Below are 22,750 nucleotides of genomic sequence, written 5' to 3'. Positions count from 1 at the left end.
GATATTACTAAGATGGTATTTGTCTTTTTCATTCTTACTGTCTTACACGTGTACAGTGGACTTTTCCAGAAGCCAAAAAAAATGATGTGTGATATCTGATCAGATTCAGAGTAGATGTGCAAATCCAGCTATCTTTAAGTATGTCATACATTAAAGAGATTTGCAACAATGTAAGACAGTGTCATTCTTTTCATGAAATTTTACTTTGTTTTTGAAAATAGTTCTCATAAATTGTTAACATATGGTAGATTTATTATATATAACAAGTTAATGGATATTTTGAATTTTCTTAGTTCTGGTTTCTAGGACAGCAAATGTTGACAGGTATAACCCACATAGATGAAAGCTCTTTGAGGTACTTGTGAATTTTAAGACTGTGTAAGCATCCTGAGATGATAGTGTTTGACCTCTTCTGTCTTAGAGTATTAGGCAGAGTTTGGGAGTAAAGAAGGCAGGTGTGGACTAGCTCTGGAAGATGATACGTCTGAGAAGGAAACTGGAGGGCTTATGGTCTCAGCAATACAATATTTGGAGATGGAACATGAGATCTTGGCTTTATCAGTGATAGAATTCTAGAGTTGGTGAGGGGGCTTTGTGGCTAGATTTTACTAGGTTCAAACCCCCAGCTCTATTACTTACCAAGTGTGTGTGACCTTGAGCAAATTATTTAAACCCTATGTCTTAATTTAAAATAAAATGAGGATAGCATCTACCTTATGGGTTGCTTTGAGAATTAAATTGAGAATAATACAGGTAAATGACTAATGGTTGAGAGCACAGACTTGTGGATCAAACTTGGATTTAAATCATAGTTGTGCCACTAGAATCTCTGTGACCACAAGCAAGTAAATTATTCTCTGGACCTTCCCTGTGTTTGTAAGGAGAATGATAGTATTTATTTGCAGGAGTCCTGAGGGTTAAATGATATAATGTACATGAAAGGGCTGCATAGCCCTGTCACGAGAATTAAATGCTCAAATAACATTGGTTGTTCCTGCCTAGTGCCCTGTGGCAGATAGGCTTGCAGCAGTTTTGCCCTTACCCCCATTTGTTCGGGATTTGCCCATATTTTGCTAGAGCATGTCACTAAGGTTATGTTTATACAATTCAACCTTAAGTTTGTCTCCTTGATTCTTATCCTAGGCTATCCTAGAACCAGTATTCTCAGTTTTTGGTCCTTTCTGTCTGATTTTTCTAGATTTTGCCTTCAAGATTAGAAGCCTAGGTATTAGTTTTTCTTATTGCTGGTAAAATTGGCACTGCTTCTGTTGATACACCTGTCTCTTACAAAATATTGCACTTTTTTTTTTTTTAACTATCACATCTTCTTGAATTATTTGAATTAAAATTCAAATTCAAAGAATTATTTGCTTAAAATTACTCATCAAGAACTTATTATTTGCCAGGCTCTGAAGAGATAAAAATATTTAAAATATAAATACAAGGAGCTGTATTAGAGTAGGTGAGATGTTAAAAAAAAATAGGGTGGAGTTAAAGATACTCTTATAGAAATATCTTCAAGGTTCGGAATAGCTCAAAGCAGGGAATGATAAGCTCCTGTGTTTGGGAGGGATAGGGGAGAAGAACCTTTTTGAAGTTGGATATCTGATTGGCATTTGAAGATGCCTAGAATCCCTAAGGTATCTGGAGGGGAGGAGAACAGCATTTCAGGCAGAAGCAACAGCGTATGCTAAAGCCTGGAGTGTGGTGAGAGGTAAATGGGAATTGGATAAGACTGGAGAGGCATGCAGGGGTTGGGTCAAAAAACTGTTTTTAAAATGAGTGTGGGTCTCCTCTGTGTAGTTCAACACATTTTTAAGCCTCCTTTATGTCAGGCACAGTATCAGTCTACGGGTACAAAGATGAAGGAGATGTGGTTTTAGGACCTGGAGGTAAGTACTTGTATTTTTAGGAGGTCACACTGGGTGGTGTTTAGGCTGCATTTGAGCTGAGGGACAGCAGAAGAACATGGATCTGAGACTGTTGGGTTAGCTCATATCTCAGGGAAGAAAGAGCCTAGGAAATTGAGGCAGGCAATTGAGAGGAAGATTTAGGAGGTTAAAATGGGTTGGGGGACTGGATGTGAAGGCTGGGGTTGGGTGGGAAAAAGTTAAGGATTGTACTCCTGTTTCTGGCTTTGAAAACTGAGGTGGGGATCATAGAGGAAGGGCAGGTTAGTAGACCAAGATGACAATTTCAGTTTTTAGTAAGATCCTTTGGGTACCTTGTTTTTTTCCACTAGCTTTTTATTCTCTCTCTCCAATTCAGATACCTGTTTGAGAAATTATCATGAGTTGTAAGATACCTGCAGTAGTATCATTAGTTATTTATGAGAGTAGCCCTTGAACTCTACAGATCTACAGTTAGGAGTTAAGTTTGCTTTTTGGATTAGGATAGTCCTCTTTTGCAGAGGTTTTTATTTATTTTTTTAATTTTTATTATTATTATTTTTTTTGCAGAGGTTTTTAAATGCTTGGTTGGCCACAGTGAAACTAGACGTGGTGGTGGTAGTTTTGCCGCTAAGGACAGCTCCTGAATGAGGTTTATTGTCTGTGTGAACTTTTAATCAGTCATGGTGGAAAAAGAAAACGAATAGTGATGACATTGAGAGTCAGAATGATTGAGGTTTAAAGTGAGCTGTAGCAGGTCTAAAGGAGACTTAAGAATCTAGTACAAGGGGGCTGGTGGCTTTTATTAACAGAGAGTCCAATGTTTTTCATGTTTAGAATTCAACTAATAAACCTGGAAAAAACAGAAGGTAAGTAATTTACAGGGTGTGGTTAGGCCTGCCATCTCAGCCATAATTACTATTAATTTAAAATTTCAGAGTTTTGGGCAGCCTGGGTGGCTCAGCGGTTTAGTGCTGCCTTCAGCCCAGGGCCTGATCCTGGAGACCCAGGATCGAGTCCCATGTCAGGCTCCCTGTATGTCCTGCTTCTCCCTCTGCCTGTGTCTCTGCCTCTCTCTCTGTGTGTCTCTCATGAATAAATAAATAAAAATCTTTAAAAAAAATAAAATTTCAGAGTTTTTGTTTTTTTAAGGTATCAAATTATTGTGTTACTGTGTTTATATAACTTTTTTAAAAATTTTTTATTTATGATAGTCACACAGAGAGAGAGAGAGAGAGAGGCAGAGACACAGGCAGAGGGAGAAGCAGGCTCCATGCACCGGGAGCCCGACGTGGGACTCGATCCGGGGTCTCCAGGATCACGCCCTGGGCCAAAGGCAGGCGCTAAACTGCAGCGCCACCCAGGGATCCCGTTTATATAACATTTTAAATGTCATACATGCCTTGGTAGGAACAGAATCCAGGTTAAACTTGTATTTATTGTTATGCACAATTTTTCAGTGTACCTGTGGATAAATTGTTTGGATTATAATCAGAGGGGAGTTTTTTCTTGGTTTGAGTTTTTTTTTTTTTTTATCTTTTTTTTTTAAAGATTTATTTATTTATTTGTTCATGATAGACAGAGAGAGAGAGAGAGGCAGAGACACAGGCAGAGGGAGAAGCAGGCTCCATGCCTGGAGCCCGACGCGGGACTCGATCCTGGGCCTCTAAGGATCATGCCCTGGGCTGAAGGCGGCGTTAAACTGCTGAGCCACCGGGGCTGCCCTGTTTATTTGAGGTTTTTGTTTTGTTGTTTTTGTTGGAGTTGTTTTTTTGTGGCATTCATGTAACGGCTTGGTGTTTTTGTAATAATTGGGGAATAGAAGGAAGATAGTGGAGTATATTTGAAGGATGGCAGTTGTCTGCCAGTTGTATTGAAAGAATAGTACTGGAATAACGTCTGGAAAGTAAGTATTTTAAATTCTAAACTAAGATGTTTGAATATTTTCTAAGCAGTGGAAAGTTGAGGGAGGGCCAGTGATGGGAGAGAGGGTGCCATAGAATCATAGTTTTAAGCTTGTATATAGGACCAGAAATCATTCCAGACGACTTTCCAGTTCTTTACAAAGAATAGCTCTTTTTCCTAAATTTTGCAAAAGTGTAATGAAAACTCAACTTGAGGAAGAAGAATTTGAGAGTGGTACCTAGGTTAGTTGTAATTTTAAGGCATACATTCCAAATATAAGAGGCCATTATATTAGTTGGAAAAAGGCAGGTAAAGATCTTAGATACAGGTACACTTAATGAAAGTAATGCCTATAAAAATGAGGGATGCAGTGTAATTACATACATGGTTGTGAAACTTTTGTTTGCTCCCTTAGTGGATTAAGCTCCACAATCACATATTTCTTATTTATTCTTTATTCCTAGCACCTGGCAGAGTACTTGGCACATAGAAGGTGATTAGAAAATATTTGTTGAATGAATGATTCTGTAGAGAAAGCTAGCTAATGAAGCATAATTCAGATGTGCTTAGTTGCTTTTGGATTTCTCTTCTAGGAAAACCTGCTTCTGGATCATGAGAGAAAGAATGTTTAGTCCAGGTCATTAGTGTAATGTGCTAGAGCTGACGAGACCCTGGGCGATGCCAACCTTGTGGGGTGATAGATGCTGGAGTAAATGTCCCGTGTGCAGGGGAGGGGAAATGGTGAATGTGTGCTTTTGTTGGGAAGAGCTTACAAAGGCTCCACCACATGGCTTGAGTTTGCTTGTCAGCTTGGTGGAGTAGGAGTTTAAGGTGAAGCTTGTTTGGTGAAAGGATTAGCACATACTGAGAAACTACACCTTAGAAGTAGGTTTGCTCTAATCAATTTAGGACCTTATAGGGTGGCATGTGTGTAAGTGGATGAAGAAAGGTGAAAACGTGGTTGGCTAAGTGTAGATTGTAAAGGACTTTGAAGTTTGGACTTTAGGCAGATGGACCATCTTAGTTTAAGCAGGAGAGTGGACGGACTCCTTCTGGGACTCTGGAAGGTAGATGTAGAGGATATTGTTTAATACTTGAAGCTGAGAAATGACGAGGGGCAAAATGAACCAGTAGCAGTGAAAATGGTGAAGAGAGATTTAGAAATCCTAAAGAGGTAAAAATCATTGGATTTAGTGAAAAATTGGATTGGAAGAAATAAATTGACACTAAGGTTAGTGTCACTACATCTTCATATAATTGACTCTTGGGACGATGCCTGGATGGTTCAGCAGTTGGGCGCTGCCCTTCGGTTCAGGTTGTGATCCCGGAATCGAGTCCCACATCGGGCTTCCTGCAGGGAGCCAGCTTTTCCCTCTGCCTGTGTCTGCCTCTCTCTTTCTCAGTCTGTGTCTCATGGATAAATAAATCTTTTAAAAATATATAATTGACTCTTGAACAATACTGGGTTTCAATTGCATAGGTTTATTTATATGTGGATTTTTTTTTTACAGTACAGTTATGTAACTGTATTTTCTCTTACGATTTTCTTAACATTTTCTCTAGTTTACTTTATTGTAAGAATACAGTATACTACATACAACATACCAAATATGTGTTATATGTTTATGTTCTCAGTAAGGCTTACAGATGACAGTAGGCTCTTAGTAGTTTTCGAGGAGTCAGAAGTTACATGTGGATTTTCAACTATGTTGCTCAGGGGTCAACTGTATACTCTAACTTGTAGCTCTGAGAGGAGCCTGTTGAGTTGAATAAAAGGGTTTTTCTGGACATGAGTTTATTTCTTCCTGGTTCCCTTCCTTCCTTTCCTCTGTCCTTCTCCTTTTTTTCCTCCTTCATGTTTGAGAAAGAAATAAAACATAAAGAATGGAGGAGAAAATGTAAAAGGGAAAAGAGAGATGTTAAATTTAGCATTTTATTTTGTCAGTTGAGAATGGCTGTAACTCCCATTTCCTTGAAAAAGATCTGGCCAATATAATTAAAATAAATTCTTTAACTTCAGAGTGCCTTTTAACAAACATTTTTATATATAGCCAAAATAACATGATTTCATAATTTCTCATTAATATTTTAAATATGAACTGGGTATTAAATGTTTTTCCAGCTGTTCACAAAATGTCTTTCATTGCTGATTTGTAGATGCTATATAGGGACCATTTATTGCACCTGATTATATCCCTTAATTCTCTTTAAATCTAAAGTAGTCCAGCTTGTTGAAGGCAGCAGACCAGTTATCTTGCAGGATCCTGCATTCTCGTTTTGTCTTATTTTTTCCTTGGTGTCATCTGGTCAATTCCTCTAGTTCTTAAGGTAAACCTGCTGATGTGTACTTCATGTTCTGTGATGTCGTTTTATTGAGAAACTCAGTATCTGGTTAGTGTTGCGAAAATTAATGAAGCAGGTAACCTTTTATTCCTCCTTTGAACATTTTCTATCTTACAATCAGAAAACAGTTTGGGTGATGGTATTACTTTAGCATTACACCACTGCCAGTGATTCATATAATGGTTTTAACACAATTTGTAATCCTTGCCCAGAAAAGGAATTACAAAATGATGTTGCTTTTTTTTTTTTTTTTTAATTTTCATTCTTCATTTATTAGTTGTCATTCTTTTGTAAAGCAGGACTATTGTTCGACTGGAGCTGTGTGGTCACCAGAAATGTGGTACCCGCTGAAAAGATGAACACTCAAATATTTCTCTTTAGTTACCAGTTTTCTTAGTTTAAAAGCTGCCTCAGATGGTGGCTGACATGCACCTATTATGGCTTTTTCTTTCCTCCCTTCTCCCCTCCCCTCTTGCTTTTTTTTATGTCTTGATTAGTGCTGTAGTTTCCTTCTGCTACTAATCCTGCTTGCTCTGTTTTCTGCAGCACTAATAATGATCATGTTATTCAAAAGTTTTGGATTCAGTGTATTTCATTCCATTATAATTATGATTCTTTTTGCTCAAATTGTCACAGCTTCAGCCAGTGAGGACCCCTTTTAGCTGGCTCCTGTGTCATATTGACTTGTGTTCTCGGCACTAAAGGATGTGTCAGGCTTTACACATTTTATACATTTCCTGCCCCAAACTTGTGATTGGCCATTTTACACAAAGAACTTTGCTTTCTTGTTAGTAGAGGTCAAAACTGAGGATTAGGGGTGTTATTATTCCAGAAAAATAATATTTCTAGAACATGTCAGTGTGTAGTTAAAAACAAATTTAAAGTAATGAGTTCAGGGGCGCCTGGGTGGCAGAGTTCATTAAGTGTCCAACTCTTGATTTTGGCTCAGGTCGTGATCTCAGGGTCCTGAGATCGAGCTCCTGTCTGAGCACAGAGCGTGTTTGTCTTCTTCCTCTGTCCCTCCATTGTGTGGGCTCTGTCTCAAATCAATAATAGAATCTTTAAAGAAATAAAATCATGAGTTAATACTGATATTCTCAAGTCAATTTGTTGTTTTCACTTAATTTCCTTGATTTATAAATGTTTTCTTACCCTGAAAATCTTGGGTCCTAACATCTTTAACCTAAGTATTCTTATTTCCTTAATCCTAAACTGTGAGGTGAACAACTCAGTATGATACCAGTAGTTAATATTCTTTTCACATCTGCATGATTTTCCATAGTATGGCTGCATAGTAACTCATTTAACCATACATTCTTATTAATGGTCACTTAAATTGTACTTTTATCATAAACAATACTGTAATGAGCAATTCAGAAAAGTACATGAGGTTGTATGTTGTTGGTAATTGCTTGTCTGAAAATGTCCTTTTGTCTTCACACTTGACCAAGTGTTTGAGTTCAGAATGTTTTTAGCTAAGGGAAAGTTTATATAAAGTGAAATATATAGACCTTAAATGTATAGTTTGAGTTTGATTAATACATATATCAGTATAAATCACCCTCATTTAAGATCCTGAATACTTTCATCAATTCCTATAAGGGCAGTCACTGTTATCACTGCAAACTCATGTACATGGAATCTTTTGGGTCTTTTTATATTCGGTGTAATGTTTGAGATTCATCTATATATGTGTATATGTGTATGTATCAGTAGTTGAATTTTTTTTATTTGCTAAGTAGTATTTGGATATATCACAATTTGATTTTCCTTTCATTGTTGATGGTTTCAGTTTTCAGTTTTTGACAACTATGAATAACACTATTCACATTTATATAAATGTATTTTTCTGGAAGTACATTTTTTATTTCTCTGGTAAATACCAAAGGGTAGGTATACTGAGTTACAACTTAGGTAATTACTCTCTTAGATATTACATTATCATCTCTTGTTTTTCCATAAAAAAGTGTGTTTGAGTTTTGCCAACGTTTGCCTTTTGTGGGAATTATGCTTATGTATTCTGTGACTTTCCTTTATTGCCTAATCTTGTTTTAGAGATTCTAATATTCAAATACTTCTTCCCCTGATAGATCTGTACTCTTTTTATTTCAGTTTGTGTTGTCCCATAGTTGACTTCTTTATTTGTAATTTTTGTTCATCATGTTTTCTTTAGCTTCTTTAAGCACAAGAAACAATTTTTTGCAGAATATTTTTCTATTTCTATTTTCTATTTCTTTTTCTATTTTTTTTTTCTATTTTCTCTTGTAGTAGTGATTTTATATGATCATTGTGCTGTGTGTTACACTTATGTTTGACCAGTCAGTATTGACTTGCTTTTTATTCAGATGTGGCATGGGTGGGTTCTTAGGCACTTCTGTTGGTTTCCCCTCAGATTGAAGATTAGGTATGGATTGGGAGAGGCAGGCTGTTGGCACACCTTTTGACTATGGAACATTATGATTAGTGGATTTCAGCTCCCAATTGACAGTTTTTGTAGTTACACACTCTTTTCCCATGGGGAACATTCAGATATTTGGTTGTCCCCAATTTTGATTGTGAGTATAAGTTGATTCCTGGCAGAAAAATAGACCAGAGTCTCCTATCCCTTTCCTTATGTCCCTGTCTCCAGTGGCTGTTCCAGTCTTAGCCAAAGAATGGTTAAATTTGATTTACTATAAAAGGCTGTAACTAGGGATCTAGGAATCTAGAGCTGGAGCTGTGAGATGTTGTAGAACTTTTTGCAAGGACCTTTGTGAAGGTATTATTCTAGTCTGCTTCTTTAGTTGTTTTTTCTCTCTACCTTAGATTCTGATAAAATCCCTTATAAACCCTCCTTATGATTCCTCTCATAGCCCCCTCACTACATCTATACACACACATACACAGCATTTCTGGAATTGTAGGGTAGAGAATATGTGGATTCCAAATTTTTTTTTTCCCTATTAAGATGACAGTTTTTCTAAGTTTGTGCTATGCAGATAGAGTACTCTTAGTTTAAATGCTCCAGGATAGTTTTATTAGTTATGTTGTGGTTCGTAACTCTGCTTTGCAACACTAACTTTCCCACAATGGTTATAGTTCTGTATTTTTAAGCCATTTCTTAAAATGTTTAATTATGAAAGCATATCTTTCTGTGTTGGTAAATAATGTTCTGTTTCTTTAAGGTGAATAATTATTCTAAGATAATGAAAAACTTTCTCTGAGATTTACAGTGGGGATGGATTTTATGCTGCCAGGATCAGTTAGTGACGCCTGGCATTAGATTGGAGGAATAGGGGATTATGAAAAGTCAGGTGCTACATACCTGCTGACTGGCGTAGCTATTTTTAAAAGTCTTTTGTAATCATTGGCAGTTTTCAAGTCTGTTTTGGAAACCTTTTAGTCTTTTTAGATAAAAATATGGTATGTCACTGCAGATTGTTTAGAGGAGAGATCTGCTTGTTGATTTCAAAGTCTTGGGAAACATTCTAAATTGTATGCATTCTTACATCTTTTTCTCTACCAATGCTATGTTTTTGTCATACTCCCAAAAAAAAAAGTGGGAGTAGGGTGTTGCTCAGTGAGCAGATGTGTTCCTCTTGCTGCTCCAGGAAAAAGTTTGTCCAGTTTGCTACCTTTTTTTTTTTAATTTTTATTTTTTGACTATAGTTGACACACAGTTATATTAGTTTCAAGTGTGTACAGTATAGTGATTAGACAATTTACATGCTATCATTTCTTATATGCTGTCATAATCCCCCCCTTCCAAATCTTTACTCTCAGGGATTGGAAAATAAAGATGATCTCCTTGCTGCATCCGAGTTTAATGACCTGTCTCTGAATTTTAAGGCCACCCATGTCACATTATGAAAAAACAGGAAAAGGAGTGGCTGGCTACCTAGGCAAAATTATGACTCTGGTGCAATGATACCAGGTCCATAGCTGGTTTTCAGATTTCTTAGTTCAGTAACACTTCTGTCCATTCTCTGAAGTGTGATCAAACTCTAGACCTTGATTTAAACTAAGTAGGCGGGATCCCTGGGTGGCGCAGCGGTTTAGCGCCTGCCTTTGGCCCAGGGCGGGATCCTGGAGACCCGGGATCGAGTCCCACGTCAGGCTCCCGGTGCATGGAGCCTGCTTCTCCCTCTGCCTATGTCTCTCTCTCTCTCTCTCTCTCTCTCTCTCTCTCTCTCTGTGTGACTATCATAAATAAATAAAAAAAAACTAAGTAGGCTTGCATGAGGTTGATAAATCAAACTTCTCAACTTCTTTTTTATTTCTTCTAAAGATTTTATTTATTTATTCATGAAAGAGAAGAGACATGGGCAGAGGGAGAAGCAGGCAGGGAGCCAGATGTGGGACTCCGGGATCATGCCTGTAGCCGAAGGCAGGTACTCAACCACTGAGCCGCCCAGGCGTCCCCAGACTTCTCAACATCTACTGAGAAGTCAAATGATTAATAATAAGACCAAAATACTAACCTCAGCCTGACAGAGCCAATTTCTTACCATTGTTAAATTCTATTGGGAAAAGTCAATGAAGATCAGATGGTTTTGTTTTGTTTTGTTTTAAGTAGAATTTAGTTAGAATAATAGTGTTTGGGTGATCTTAAGGGCTGGTCTCATCAAGCTCTGGTAGCCTGACACAACACTTTATATTTTCTAGGTTATTACTGAAATATTCATATCATTCAGAAAGGACACTTGCTTTGCCAGATTGTCCCTCTATTCAGGAACAGTTTCTGACTTCATAGCTAGCTCTCTGTATTAGGTATTTTGTATCATCAGTGGAAAAACTTTAGTCATTGTGTTTCTATTTTCAAGAAGTTAACATATAAGAGAACAGTTTGTTTTATCAATAATATTTAACAAAACAAAGAATAGATGTGTTATTTCTTGTGCTGATGATTAGTCTCACCATTTATATTTCTTCAAGCAGCCTTTTAAGGATTATTTTACCTCCTGTGTTTTGACTACCCAATCAAAGCCCATTTCTGTTTCAAAAATAGCTTTACTTCCCATCAGTAGGGAGGCAGCAAAGCATAATGAAAGTTGCTTTGACTTTTTTCCAGTCTTTTTTTTTTATTGTGGCAAATACACTTGAAATTTACTATCTTAACCATTTTAAGTGTAGCATTCAGTAGTATTAAATACATTCATAATGTTGTGCAACCATTACTACCATCCATCTCCGTAATTCTTTCATAATCTGAAATTACCGTTCTACTTTAGTACCTCATATAAATGAAATCATACAATATTTGTCTTTTTTTTTTGTAATTGGCTTATTTCACTTAGAAACTAGCTTTAACTTTTAATCAGACACAAAGCCTGACTGCTACTTCTCAGCCTTAAAATGCTGGTTAAATTGCTTAAATCTTTTTTGGGCTTCAGGTTTCTGTCGGTAAATGGAATTAATTCTCACTCTGCAGAAAGAACTAGCAAAAGACTAAATCTAGTGAGATAAAAGGAAAACCAAGATAAAAGATCCTGGAAGCCAAGTGAATAAGTATGTCTACAAATGAGTGATCATCTACATCAAATACTGATCATAGGACAAGCAAAAGGAGGTCTAAGAAACAATCATTGGATATAACAATATGAAGTCACTGGTTTTCTTCTTGGCAGTTTTTGGTGGAATGTTAAAAGCACACACTGATTTGAATAACTGGGAAAAGAGAACTAGGAGACAGAGCATATACAACTCCTGAGGATAATTTTTTTTGTGAAGAGAATGAGAAAAAAAATATAACTGGTGGGGGAGTTGGGGTTAGGACTTTTAAATAGAGGGGATAATACCATGTATATGTATATTGAAGGTAAAGATCTAGTATAGAGGGAAAAAGTGATGTAGGAGAGAATCACCAAGTAAAGTCTTTGAATAGGCAAGGTGATGCGGTGGGGTTGATTGTTCAGAGGGCAGGCAATTTGTCCTACTAAAAGAGAGTGTAAATGGGTGGAGGTGGGAGTTCATCGAAAGGCCTCTTGCAGTGGTTTTCTGTTTCAATGAGAAAATAGATGTAAGAAAGGGAAGATGGAGGAATACGAGTTAGAGGTTTGAAGAGCGAAGTTGTGTAGAAGGGACTAGGAGAATTTACAGTTGATTTCCTGGCAGCGTAAATAGTCTGCTTGAGGTAAATGAGTGCTGACTGGCTCACTTTAAGTTCACATGGTGATAGGTTTTTCTCCAGCTGTATTTATCCAGAGTAGGTGGAGAGTTGGCTAAAGTGGATTTGGGTTCATCCCAATGCATAAGGTGAAGTGAGACTTGGTCAAGGAAATTTGGGGGATATGCAAGGGTGTGAGACTTCATTTCACCTAATATTTTGAAATGTACTGATAACATAGGTTTAAGGAAATAACCACAAGTGAAATGAACAATAGTCTTTCAGTATCAACTTAATTTAGTACTTCTAATTGTCTGATTCTCAGAAATGTCTTTTACACTTGGTTTATTCAAATTATACTCAAACAAGGTATATATAGTGCATTTGATTGCTTTGTCCTGTAAATTGTTTAATCCATGTCAATTGCCTCTCCTCTTTTTTTGTGTGTCATTTATTTGTTGAAGAAATTAGATCTTTCTCATGTAGCACTTTCCATATTCTGCATCTAGCTGGCTATATTTTTGTGGAGTTAAGATTTTTAAAAAATTTTAATTGTGGTTTAAATATAACCAAATTTATGTCTTAATTACTTTTAAGCATACAGTTCAGTAGTGTTCAGTATGTTCACATTGTTGTCTTGTGTTATTTTTAACATGTTCCTCTATTTTGTTCAGCTGGCACTGGAAGTACTAGCGCTTGATAGGATTTATGTTCAGTTTTTTATTTTTAATATGTTTGGATGAGGTGTCAAGGGCATTGTAGTATTGTCACATATCTCATCCTAATGATGATATTGACCATTGGGTTGAAGTCTCATAGCCTTAGTTATCCATTGGATTTTTTTTTTCATTAGGGGTTGCGAAATAGTGATTTTTCTAATTATCTAACTCTTTATGCATTTATTAGCTGGAATTCTGTTAAGAACATTCCCTTACCTAGTTTCAGCCAGAAATGCAGGATAAATGCTTGATTCTTTCTTTTCCCAATTCTTAGGTGACGGAATTTTGTTTTATTTTTTTTTTTTATTAAAGTTTTGAATTCATGCAGTTTATAATGACTCACAGTCATTCTTTTGATGTTTATGTGGTCTTACGGGTGGCCAGTGGGAGCTTCTTCATGCAGTCTGTTGTGTCTTCCACAGTCACAGCATCTTTGTTAGCACCCAGCACTTTTTTGTATTTTTCTGATCCTGGGCCTGAAATCCTCCATTTCTCCTAGAAATGCCTAGTTCTTTTTAATGGGAAATGGTATTTAGAGATCATAATATGTGTACTTACTTTTAAAAAGATACTGTTTTCAGTTATGTGGTTCTTCAGAATGCTGATTTTTTTTTTTTTTTTTTAACTCAACAGGCATGCCCAAAGAAAAATACGAACCCCCTGACCCTAGGAAGATGTACACAATTATGTCCTCTGAGGAAGCAGCAAATGGAAAGAAATCACATTGGGCAGAGCTTGAAATAAGTGGTAAGACATGGCACATATAAATTTATGGTATGGAAATCAAGATATGGTAGAAAATTAAGATTTCTAATGCCAATGCACAAAAGAGGCAATGTTCTATTTTGCTAGTGCTAATTTATCTTAGAAGTAGGAAGGTTCAGTGGAAATAACATGGTTTCAGTCAAAGTTCAAAACCCATTTATTACTTATTCTTTCAGTAGAAGTGTCCTTTTATAAAATGTGGATAATAACAAGGATGAAATGAAAAAACACTTGTGAAATGCCTGGTGCACAGAGGTTTGTTCTGATATGTAATTCTCTGATAAAGTAGAGTCAGGCTTTTGTATTGTCAAATTACAGATTCCAGTGGGGTGGGAAATGCCTATCCTAAGTACAGGTTATGTAATAGATTTGTTTCTCCTTATTTTCTTCATTTACTTTTCAGTCTGAGTCTCCAAGGATGGGCTTATTCAGAAACATGAAATCTTAAAAGAATTTAAAGCATATCCCAAAGTTCCCTTCTACCTTAATGGCAGTCTAGACACAGTCAAAGAAATAGATGAGCCTCCAGAGATATCCCCATCATTCCTGCCAGTGGGCATGCAGCTTTTTTAATACTTCAGAGGTGGTAAAAGGACATTATAACCTCTCAGGGCAACCAGTGCTATTTTTAGTTTTTATTTAGTTTTATTTTAGTTTTGTGTTAATGTTGGTCTGATTGGCCTCTCCATACTTTTCTTCCAGTCTGTCTTGATTTTTGCCTTCTGAAATAATGAACAAGTTTTCTCTTCTTTTTTTCTGACTATCCTGGATTTTTTTTTAATTTTTTTTATTTAATGCAGCAAACATACTGACCATGTGCTGTGTGTAAAACATTTTGCCAGGTGCTGTACTAGGTATATGGAAGATACATAGATGGGGAAAAAAAACACAGTCCCTGCCATTCTGGACCTTATGCATATTAGGGAGTGAGAAGAATAGAATATACTTGTATAGATAACTAATAGACAAAATATAACTGCCATTCTAGATAGAAAAATATTTACAAGAAGCCAAAAAGGAAGTAATGATAGTAATATTCTTCCCTTGTCAGCTCAAAATTTCTGGTTAACCTATTCAGTAAACCTAAACATTCCCTGGGATATGCACATTAATCTGGTTTCTCTCTCTTGGTTTTTAGAATGCTAGTGGTAATTAAGTTGAGTTTCTGTTTCATAGAGTAGGTGTGGTAGTGTAAAATTTTTCTTTTTTTCCTCCCTCTCCAGTCATATTTGACTTTCTGGGTCAGGGTATCCCAAAGGGAAATACACTTTCTGATTTATCAGTTACCTTCAGAGCTTAGGCAATCACCCATTCCTGCTTTCCCCTTTTAATTTCTTCAGGTTTGTATTTAATTGTATTTTTCTCTTTTCAGTCTGTATTAGCAGTTTTTGAGTTGTAAGTCATTTGTTTGTAGGGAAGTTTCCTTTTTCTAGTAATGTCAGAATAAGCTTAGAAAGTACTTGCTTAGGGGATCCCTGGGTGTCTCAGCAGTTTAACGCCTGCCTTTGGCCCAAGGCGTGATCCTGGAGTCCCAGGATCAAGTCCCACATTGGGCTCCCTGCATGGAGCCTGCTTCTCCCTCTGCCTGTGTCTCTGCCTCTCTCTCTCTGTGTGTCTCTCATGAATAAATAAAATCGGTTTTTTTTTGTTTGTTTGTTTGTTTGTTTTTTAAAAGAAAGTACTCACTTAGATTATATCTCTGAGGTTATGGGGATTCTCCTCCACTGTTTCCTCTCTCTACTTCATGTTGGGAACTCCTTGGCAAATTTAAATAACTTTTCTGCTTACTGTGAGAAAGAAATCTTTATACAAGACAGGAAGAAAGTATCATGTTAGTATCATGGAAGATAAACTATTGGTTGAAATAGGTCAGTGGAACAGGGCTTTGTAATAAACCCACTATCAGGAAGGTCACTTTATTGTCTCAGCCAGTCTTTAATACATAAGCTCCAACATGTGTAAATTGTCAAGGCTGACTTCAGTTCATGCAGACGGTTCATATATATACTTTAGCACCAGTTCTTTAAGATTCTGTGATGCAAAGTCCTAGGGACCTGAGGTCATTGACTCTTGGACCCTCAGTTTTCTCATGTACTCCTTTGGTTCCAGGGGGAATGGGTGGTGAGTTCCTTTTGCCATTTGGAGGTAACCAGATAAGCCAAATAACTATTAATCATTTACCTTTTAATTTATTTTTTAAAAATAAAGATTTTATTTATTCATGAGAGACACAGAAAGAGAGGCAGAGACATAGACGGAGGGAGAGGCAGGCTCCTCACAGGGACCCCAATGTGGGACTCGATTCTGGGACTGGGATCACACCCTGAGCCAAAGGCAGATGCTTAGCTGCTGAGCCAGCCAGGCATCCCAATCATTTACTTTTTAAAGAAAGCCTTTTGAATGAAACACATAAAACCACAAAGACAAATCTATTAATGAATTATTATAAGGCCTAAGCCTTGTAACCACTATCCAGGTCAAGAATTAGAACTTTTTTTACCTCCCCCAGCTCTGTCCATCGTGACAGCCAATCATAACCACCTCCCTGCTCTCAAAAGTAACCATTATTTTCTTACTTTTCCAGTAATCACTTTCTTTGTTCCCTTACAGCTTTGATACCAAATTGTGTGTATCTAAGCATTATGGTTTAGTCCCCATCCTCTTTTTATTTAGTATGTCTTAATTTACAGGTTCCCTCTCTGTGTTAAACTTGGGGTGGTTTGACTTGTTTCACCACAGGCTCTGTTTTGCTTACGGAGACTCATGCAGTTGAACATGTTTTTCATCCCCTACAAATGGGCATCTGGATGCAAAGGCTTGGTCAGGCTCAGATTTGACCCCTGGGCAGGGCTTAAGATGATGGTTGCTTTTCCGTCAGATAGCAGATAAAATCTGAAGGTCTTTTCCACTAATGTTCAGTGCCTAGAGCCATTAATTCTTTTAGGGTTTGCTAAATAGTGATATTCTAATTCTGTCATTTTTTTTTCATTTTTTTTCTTTTTTCTTTTCATTTTTTTCATTAAGTGAGCTGCATCTATAAAAAGATGCTTTTCCTTATTTATTGATTGATGACCCAGTATACAGTTTATATAGGAAAGGCAGAAAAGAAAGCTTGTTCCTTTAATTTACTAGTTTTCAAGATAAATTGTCATCCTTTGAGGGTGACTAGTTAGGTTTTTTAAAATGTCATTATTAACTACTGTAGCTAAACATTTGGGTTTCAGGTGTAAATCATGAGTTGTAATTATTACTTTATTTTGTTGCTTAAATTGTCCGGTTGTTGACTAATGGGAGAGCTTTTTAAATGATTTCTGAGTTTCTGATACAACTCTAATTGTCTTTAGTAGTTTCCTCGCTATCTGGTATAGCAAGATTTTCTTGGCTTATCTTGTGTATTTCTTGCCTCAAACCTGGAATAATATTTTTTCCAAAAAATCTGTTTGTCTTTTTTTTTAGTTGGAAATGATATTTCAAGACCAAAATATCTGTTGCTAGGGATGCTTGTTGCTATTGGGTGGGTCATTGTTTCTAAGTGTTTCCACTGGACAGAGCTAGGAAATAGGACTATATATATCTTCATATGTGTGTGTATTATATATATAGAGAGAGAGAGTTGACAGATATATATTTGTATATGTATACATGCTTAATATGATAAAATATTTTTAAATATATAAAATACATTTGTATATTTACAGTTATAAAATGTCTTATAAAAATATACTGATACTTTTGATTTGTATTTAGAATAACAGGGATTTTATTTAACCTTTTCTATAATTACATGTGTATCTCCTTTAATGCTGCGTGTCCTAGTTCTCAGGGATATGGGATGATGGAATTTGAATATCCTGTAATTACTTATTTGGTTTATCCCATATTACATTGCAGTCTCAGAATAACAGTACTAAAAATACTACCACTAATATGAGTACTGAAAGCAGGTAGAACTGCTTGGAATATCGTTCCCATTCTCCACCCCACTCCTGTTAAATAGTTGTACTCTATATTGTGAGAGTGTAGTCATGACATACTATCAGCCTTCCCATTTAATGTGGATACAATCCCCACTTGGACTTTGTTTTGTTAGTAAGTATTTAAATTCAGTGTCTCCCACTAGTTCATTTATCTCTAATAATTTTGGACTTCTGGAATCTTGTTTTATAGATGTTTCCTTAGGAAGGGCTCATGGTAGCAATATTCTCTGAGTTTCTTGCACATTAATAACAGTTTGTATCTTTATATTCAAATGTCAGTTTGGCAGAATATAAAATAGGTGGCTCACATTCTTTCCTGAAATATCCTGAGTATGTTACTTCCGTTTTGCAACAGGCTTTGATGACAGTTCAATTTTCTTTCACTTATTAGTTAGTTGCTCTTTTTGCCTACATGCCCAAAGGATTTTTTTTAAGTCAGTAATTTTATTGGAATATATCTTGGTGTTGGCTTTGTTCTACCTTTATATTCTCAGGTACGGTATATTAAGAAAAACATGTATGTGTGTAGTTTGAATTTTTTTTCTTTTAATTTCAGGACAGTTTGGGTAATAACTTTTGGTATGCTGGTTCCTTTGGGTTTTTTCAGAGATTTATTCTCTAAATTTGCATATTTGTCTCGAATCGTTTTTAAAACTTTTTTTTTTTTAATTAAGGTATAATTTACAGGAAGATAAAAATAAAATACAGTAGTAAAACTCACCTTATTGTTGTACATTTATATATACACAGTTGTATAACCACCACCACAGTTACAATATGAGTTTCATCACCTCCAAAAAACTTCCCCATGTATCATGTATCCCCCCCACCTTTTTTTTTTTTTTTCTTTTTTTAGATTTTATTTATTTGAGTTAGGCAGAGAGCATGAGCAGGGGGAGAGGCAGAGAAAGAGGGACAAACAGATTCCCTCCTGAGCACAGAGCCCCATATGTGGCTTGATTCCAGGACCCTGAGATTATGACCTGAGCCTAGGTCAGAGGCTTAACTGACTGAGCCACCCAGGGGCCCCTAACTCCCATTTAGGCAGACTCTGCCCCAGCTTCCAGCTCCTGGCAACCATTGTTCTGTTGTTTTTCTTTTTTTAATTAAAAAAAAATTTTTTTAAGTTGACTGACTCTACACCTAGCATGGAACCCCATGTGGGTTTTGAACTCAGGACCCTGAGATCAAGACCTGAGCCAAAATCAAGAGTCGTATGCTTCGCTGACTGAGCCACTCAGGCATTCCTAAAATATCCTTTATTTTTTTAGAGCAGCTTTAGGTTCACAACAAATGTGACACAGTACGGTGCATGACTCCTCCACAACCAACATCCTCTACCAGAATGGTGCATTTGTTATAGTTAGTGACCCTACATTGACTGACATTATCATCCTAAGTCCATGCTTTACCTTAGGGTTCATTCTTCATGCTATACATTTTATGGGTCTAGACAAATACATAATGGCATATATCCACCATTATAAATCATAAAGAATATTTTCACTGCCCTAAAAGTCCTCTGCTCTGCCGATTCATCTTCATTCCCTCTCCCTTAACCCCTGGAAACCAGTGATCTTGCTGTCTCCATAGTTTTGCCTTTTCCAGAATGTCACATAGTTGGAATCATATAGTATGTAGCCTTAAAGATTGACTTCTTTCACTTAGTAACATGCATTTAAGTTCCTCCATGTCTTTTCATGGCTTGATAGCGCATTTCTTTTTAGTGCTAAATAATATTCTATTGTCTGGATGTACTACAGTTTGTTTATTCATTCATCTACCGAAGGCTATTTTTGTTGCTTCCAAGTTTTGGCAGTTATGAATAAAGCTGCTATAAACATCCATGTGCAAGTTTTTCTGTGGACGTAAGTTTTCAGTTCTTTGGGTAAATGCTAGGGAGTGCGACTGCTGGATCATATGTTAAGAATATGTTCAGTTTTGTGAGAAACTATTAAATTCTTCCAAAATGTCTGTATCGTTTTGCATTTTTACTGACAGTGAATGAGACTTCTTGTTGCTCCACATCTTTTCCAGCATTTCATGTTGTCAGTGTTCAGGATTTTGATCATTCTAGATGGTATGTATAGTGGTATCTCATTATTATTTTAATTTTTCATTTCCCAGATGACATGATTAAAGAACATCTTTTCATATGTTTATATACCATCTGCATATTTACTTGGGTGAGGTGCCCACTTCTTTTGCCCATTTTTAATTGTGTTGTTTTCTTATTGTTGAGTTTTAAGAGTTCTTTGTATATTTTGGATATAGTCCTTCACCAGATAGGTCTTTGCAAATGTTTTCTCCCAGCCTGTGGCCTGTCTTACTCTCTTGACAGTGTCTTTTACAGAGCTGAAGTTATTAATTCTAATAAAGTCCAGCTTATTATTTCTTTCATGGGTTGTGGTTTTGTTTTGTTTTAAAGATTTTATTTATTGATTCATGAGAGACCCAGAGAGAGAGGCAGAGACATAGGCTGAGGGAGAAGCAGGCTCCTCATGGGGAACCTGATGCAGGACTCAATCCCAAGACCCGGAGATCGTGACCTGAGCCGAGCCGAGGGTAGACGCTTAACCACTTGAGTGACCCAGCCATCCCTGGGTTGTGCTTTTGATGTTATATCTAAAAAGTCATTGCAAATCTAAATCATAGATTTTCTTCTGTGCTATCTTGTAGGATTTTTATGGTTTTGTGTTTTACATTTTAGGTCTGTGATCCATTTTGAATTAATTTTTATGAAGAGCGTGAAGTATCTTCTTTCTTTCTTTTTTTCTTTTTTCTTTTTTTTTTTTTTTGTCTTGTGGATGTATTGCTTTTGCTCTTCTGTCAAAATCAGTTGACTCTGTGGGTATTATCTGGGCTCTCTCTCTTTTTTTTTTCTTTAAAGATTTATTTATTTATTCATGATAGACAGAGAGGCAGAGACACAGGCAGAAGGAGAAGCAGGCTCCATGTCAGGAGTTCGACGCGGGACTTGATCCCGGGACTCCAGGATCGCACTTTGGGCCAAAGGCAGGCGCCAAACCACTGAGCCACCCAGGGATCCCTGGGCTCTCTATTATGTTGATCTGATTGTCTGTTCTTTTGCCAGTTACTGTAGCTTTATAGTAAGTGTTAAACGCAGCTGGTATCAGTTCTCCAGTTTTATTCTTACTCTTCAGTTTTGTGTTGGGCTGTCCTGTGGTCTTTTACCTCTGCTTTTAAACTTTAGAATTAGTTTATTAGTATCCATAAATTAACTCGCTGGACCTTTAGTTGAGATTGCATTGAATCTATAGGTCTAGTTGGGAAAAGCTGACATCTTGATAATATATTGAGTCTTCCTATCTGTGAATATGGAATATCAATTTATTTAGTTCATTGATTTCTTCAAAGTTTTGGTTTTCCTCATACAAATCATGTGTATATTTTGTTAGAATTGTATTTCATTTTTGGGTTGCTAATGGTATTGTTTTTAATCAAAATTCCAGTTGTTCACTGTTAGTATATAAAAAAAGGATTGATTTTGAATCCATAGTTCTTCGTTTACTTGTGATTTTTAAAAATGTCTTCCTTTTCTGAAAACATTCTCATTTTGTGATTATTCATTATTAAGTTCTTGGCAATTTAGTTTTCCTTAACTGAGTTTTTCTAATTCTTCTATATTTTTATAACTTTCTTAATGCCAATTTTTTTAGCTCAGTTTGAAGTTTTAAGTAATAGTTTTTGGAGCATGTTTGTGGTATGCTTTCCTTGTCTGTAGGGAGTTATTCTGGTAACCTTTTTTTATTTTTTATTTTTTTTTAGGATTGGTTTATTTATTTTAGAGCATGTGCATGCACAAGAGCACATGAGTGTGTGTGGGTGGGGGATAAGGGGAGAGGGAGAGAGAATCTCAAGCAGACTCCCCACTGAGCAAGGAGCCCAACCCAGGGCTGGATCTCATGACCCTGAGATCAGGACCTGAGCTGAAACCAAGAGTTAACCACTTAACCAACTGAGCCACCCAGGTTGCCCCTATTCTGGTAACTTTTAAAAATGCTTAATAACTTTTATGAGACTTGAGCATTTAACGTTTCTGTTCATTTTTATTTAAACTTAGTTTTTCTGAAGTTCTAGAAGTTATGATTCAGGATTGTTTTTCTAACTTCAGAGCTCCCTCTTCTGGTCTTTGCAGTGAAACTTTCTGATTCTGTTCCCTTCTCTCATTTTTATTTCGACCTTTTTCTCCCCCTTCATCTCTTTTACGCCTTTCTCACTAAATCTTAATTCTATTTTTGGAGGGGTTTTTTTCTCATTGAGGAGCTTTGGTTGGTCAGTTTGGAACTCCTGCTTTCAGATTTATTATGAACACTTTTCACTCATAATTAAGTTGCACTTAACTCCTCCCAGTTACAGTGATGTTCTCAGAAGGGTGCTTTCAGTGATACTGTTGGTTTCTCTTTTTAATTGTTAGTTGGGTTTAAATATGTTGTCATGTGATTTATATTCTATTTTCCTATCTGTTTTTTGTTGCCTTTTCTCTTTTTTTCCTTTTGGATTAACTAAACATTCTAGGTAAAATTCCATTTTATCTCCTTTGCTGACTAATAAGCTCTAATTCTTTGTTCAATAATGGTTGCTTTAGGGTTTATAATATAAAGTGAATCAAGAATATTCATATTTAGCATGAATCTTAACAATCTGTTTCTTCTGAAGTTTATGCTATTGCTGTCATGTTTTCCTTATATATGTTATAAATCTCACACTATAATATTTTTCCTTTAAAGGGTGAAGTATTAAAAAAAGTTTTTATTTACCTGTGTACGTACTGTTTCTAGTGTTCTTCATTCCCTTGTGTGTAAGCAAGTTTCTATTATTATTTTCCTTCCAATTGAAGAACTTTCCTTAATATTTTCTGTAATGCAGGTTTGCAGGTGATTTTTTTTTTAATTCAAGTTTCATGTTTGAAAAAGTCTTTTACTTTGCTTTATTTTTTTGCAAGATAATTTTTCCAGGTATAGGATTCTAGGTTGACAGTTTTCATCTTTCAGTATTTTGAAGATCCTGTTCTACCATCTTCTTGTTTGTGTTTTTATGAGAAGT

The 22,750-nt window shown here is 36.3% G+C and overlaps 1 protein-coding gene across 7 annotated transcripts in view; it reads left to right on the top strand.

Moving 5' to 3' along the window:
• The window catches only part of CNOT6 (CCR4-NOT transcription complex subunit 6), a 69,510-nt gene that overhangs the window by 10,355 nt on the left and 36,405 nt on the right, over nt 1-22,750 (top strand). For all 7 annotated transcript variants that reach the window (XM_025446607.3, XM_049116460.1, XM_025446606.3 and 4 more), the window contains one exon: nt 13,575-13,688. In XM_025446607.3, the coding sequence (XP_025302392.1) occupies nt 13,577-13,688 (112 nt within the window). In that variant the 5' untranslated portion in view covers nt 13,575-13,576. Of the gene's footprint in view, nt 1-13,574; nt 13,689-22,750 lie in introns of those variants that run through there.

Source organism: Canis lupus, chromosome 11, assembly GCF_003254725.2.
Source record: "Canis lupus dingo isolate Sandy chromosome 11, ASM325472v2, whole genome shotgun sequence".
Taxonomy (NCBI): domain Eukaryota; kingdom Metazoa; phylum Chordata; class Mammalia; order Carnivora; family Canidae; genus Canis; species Canis lupus.
This window is presented reverse-complemented; position numbering and strand designations above follow the sequence as displayed.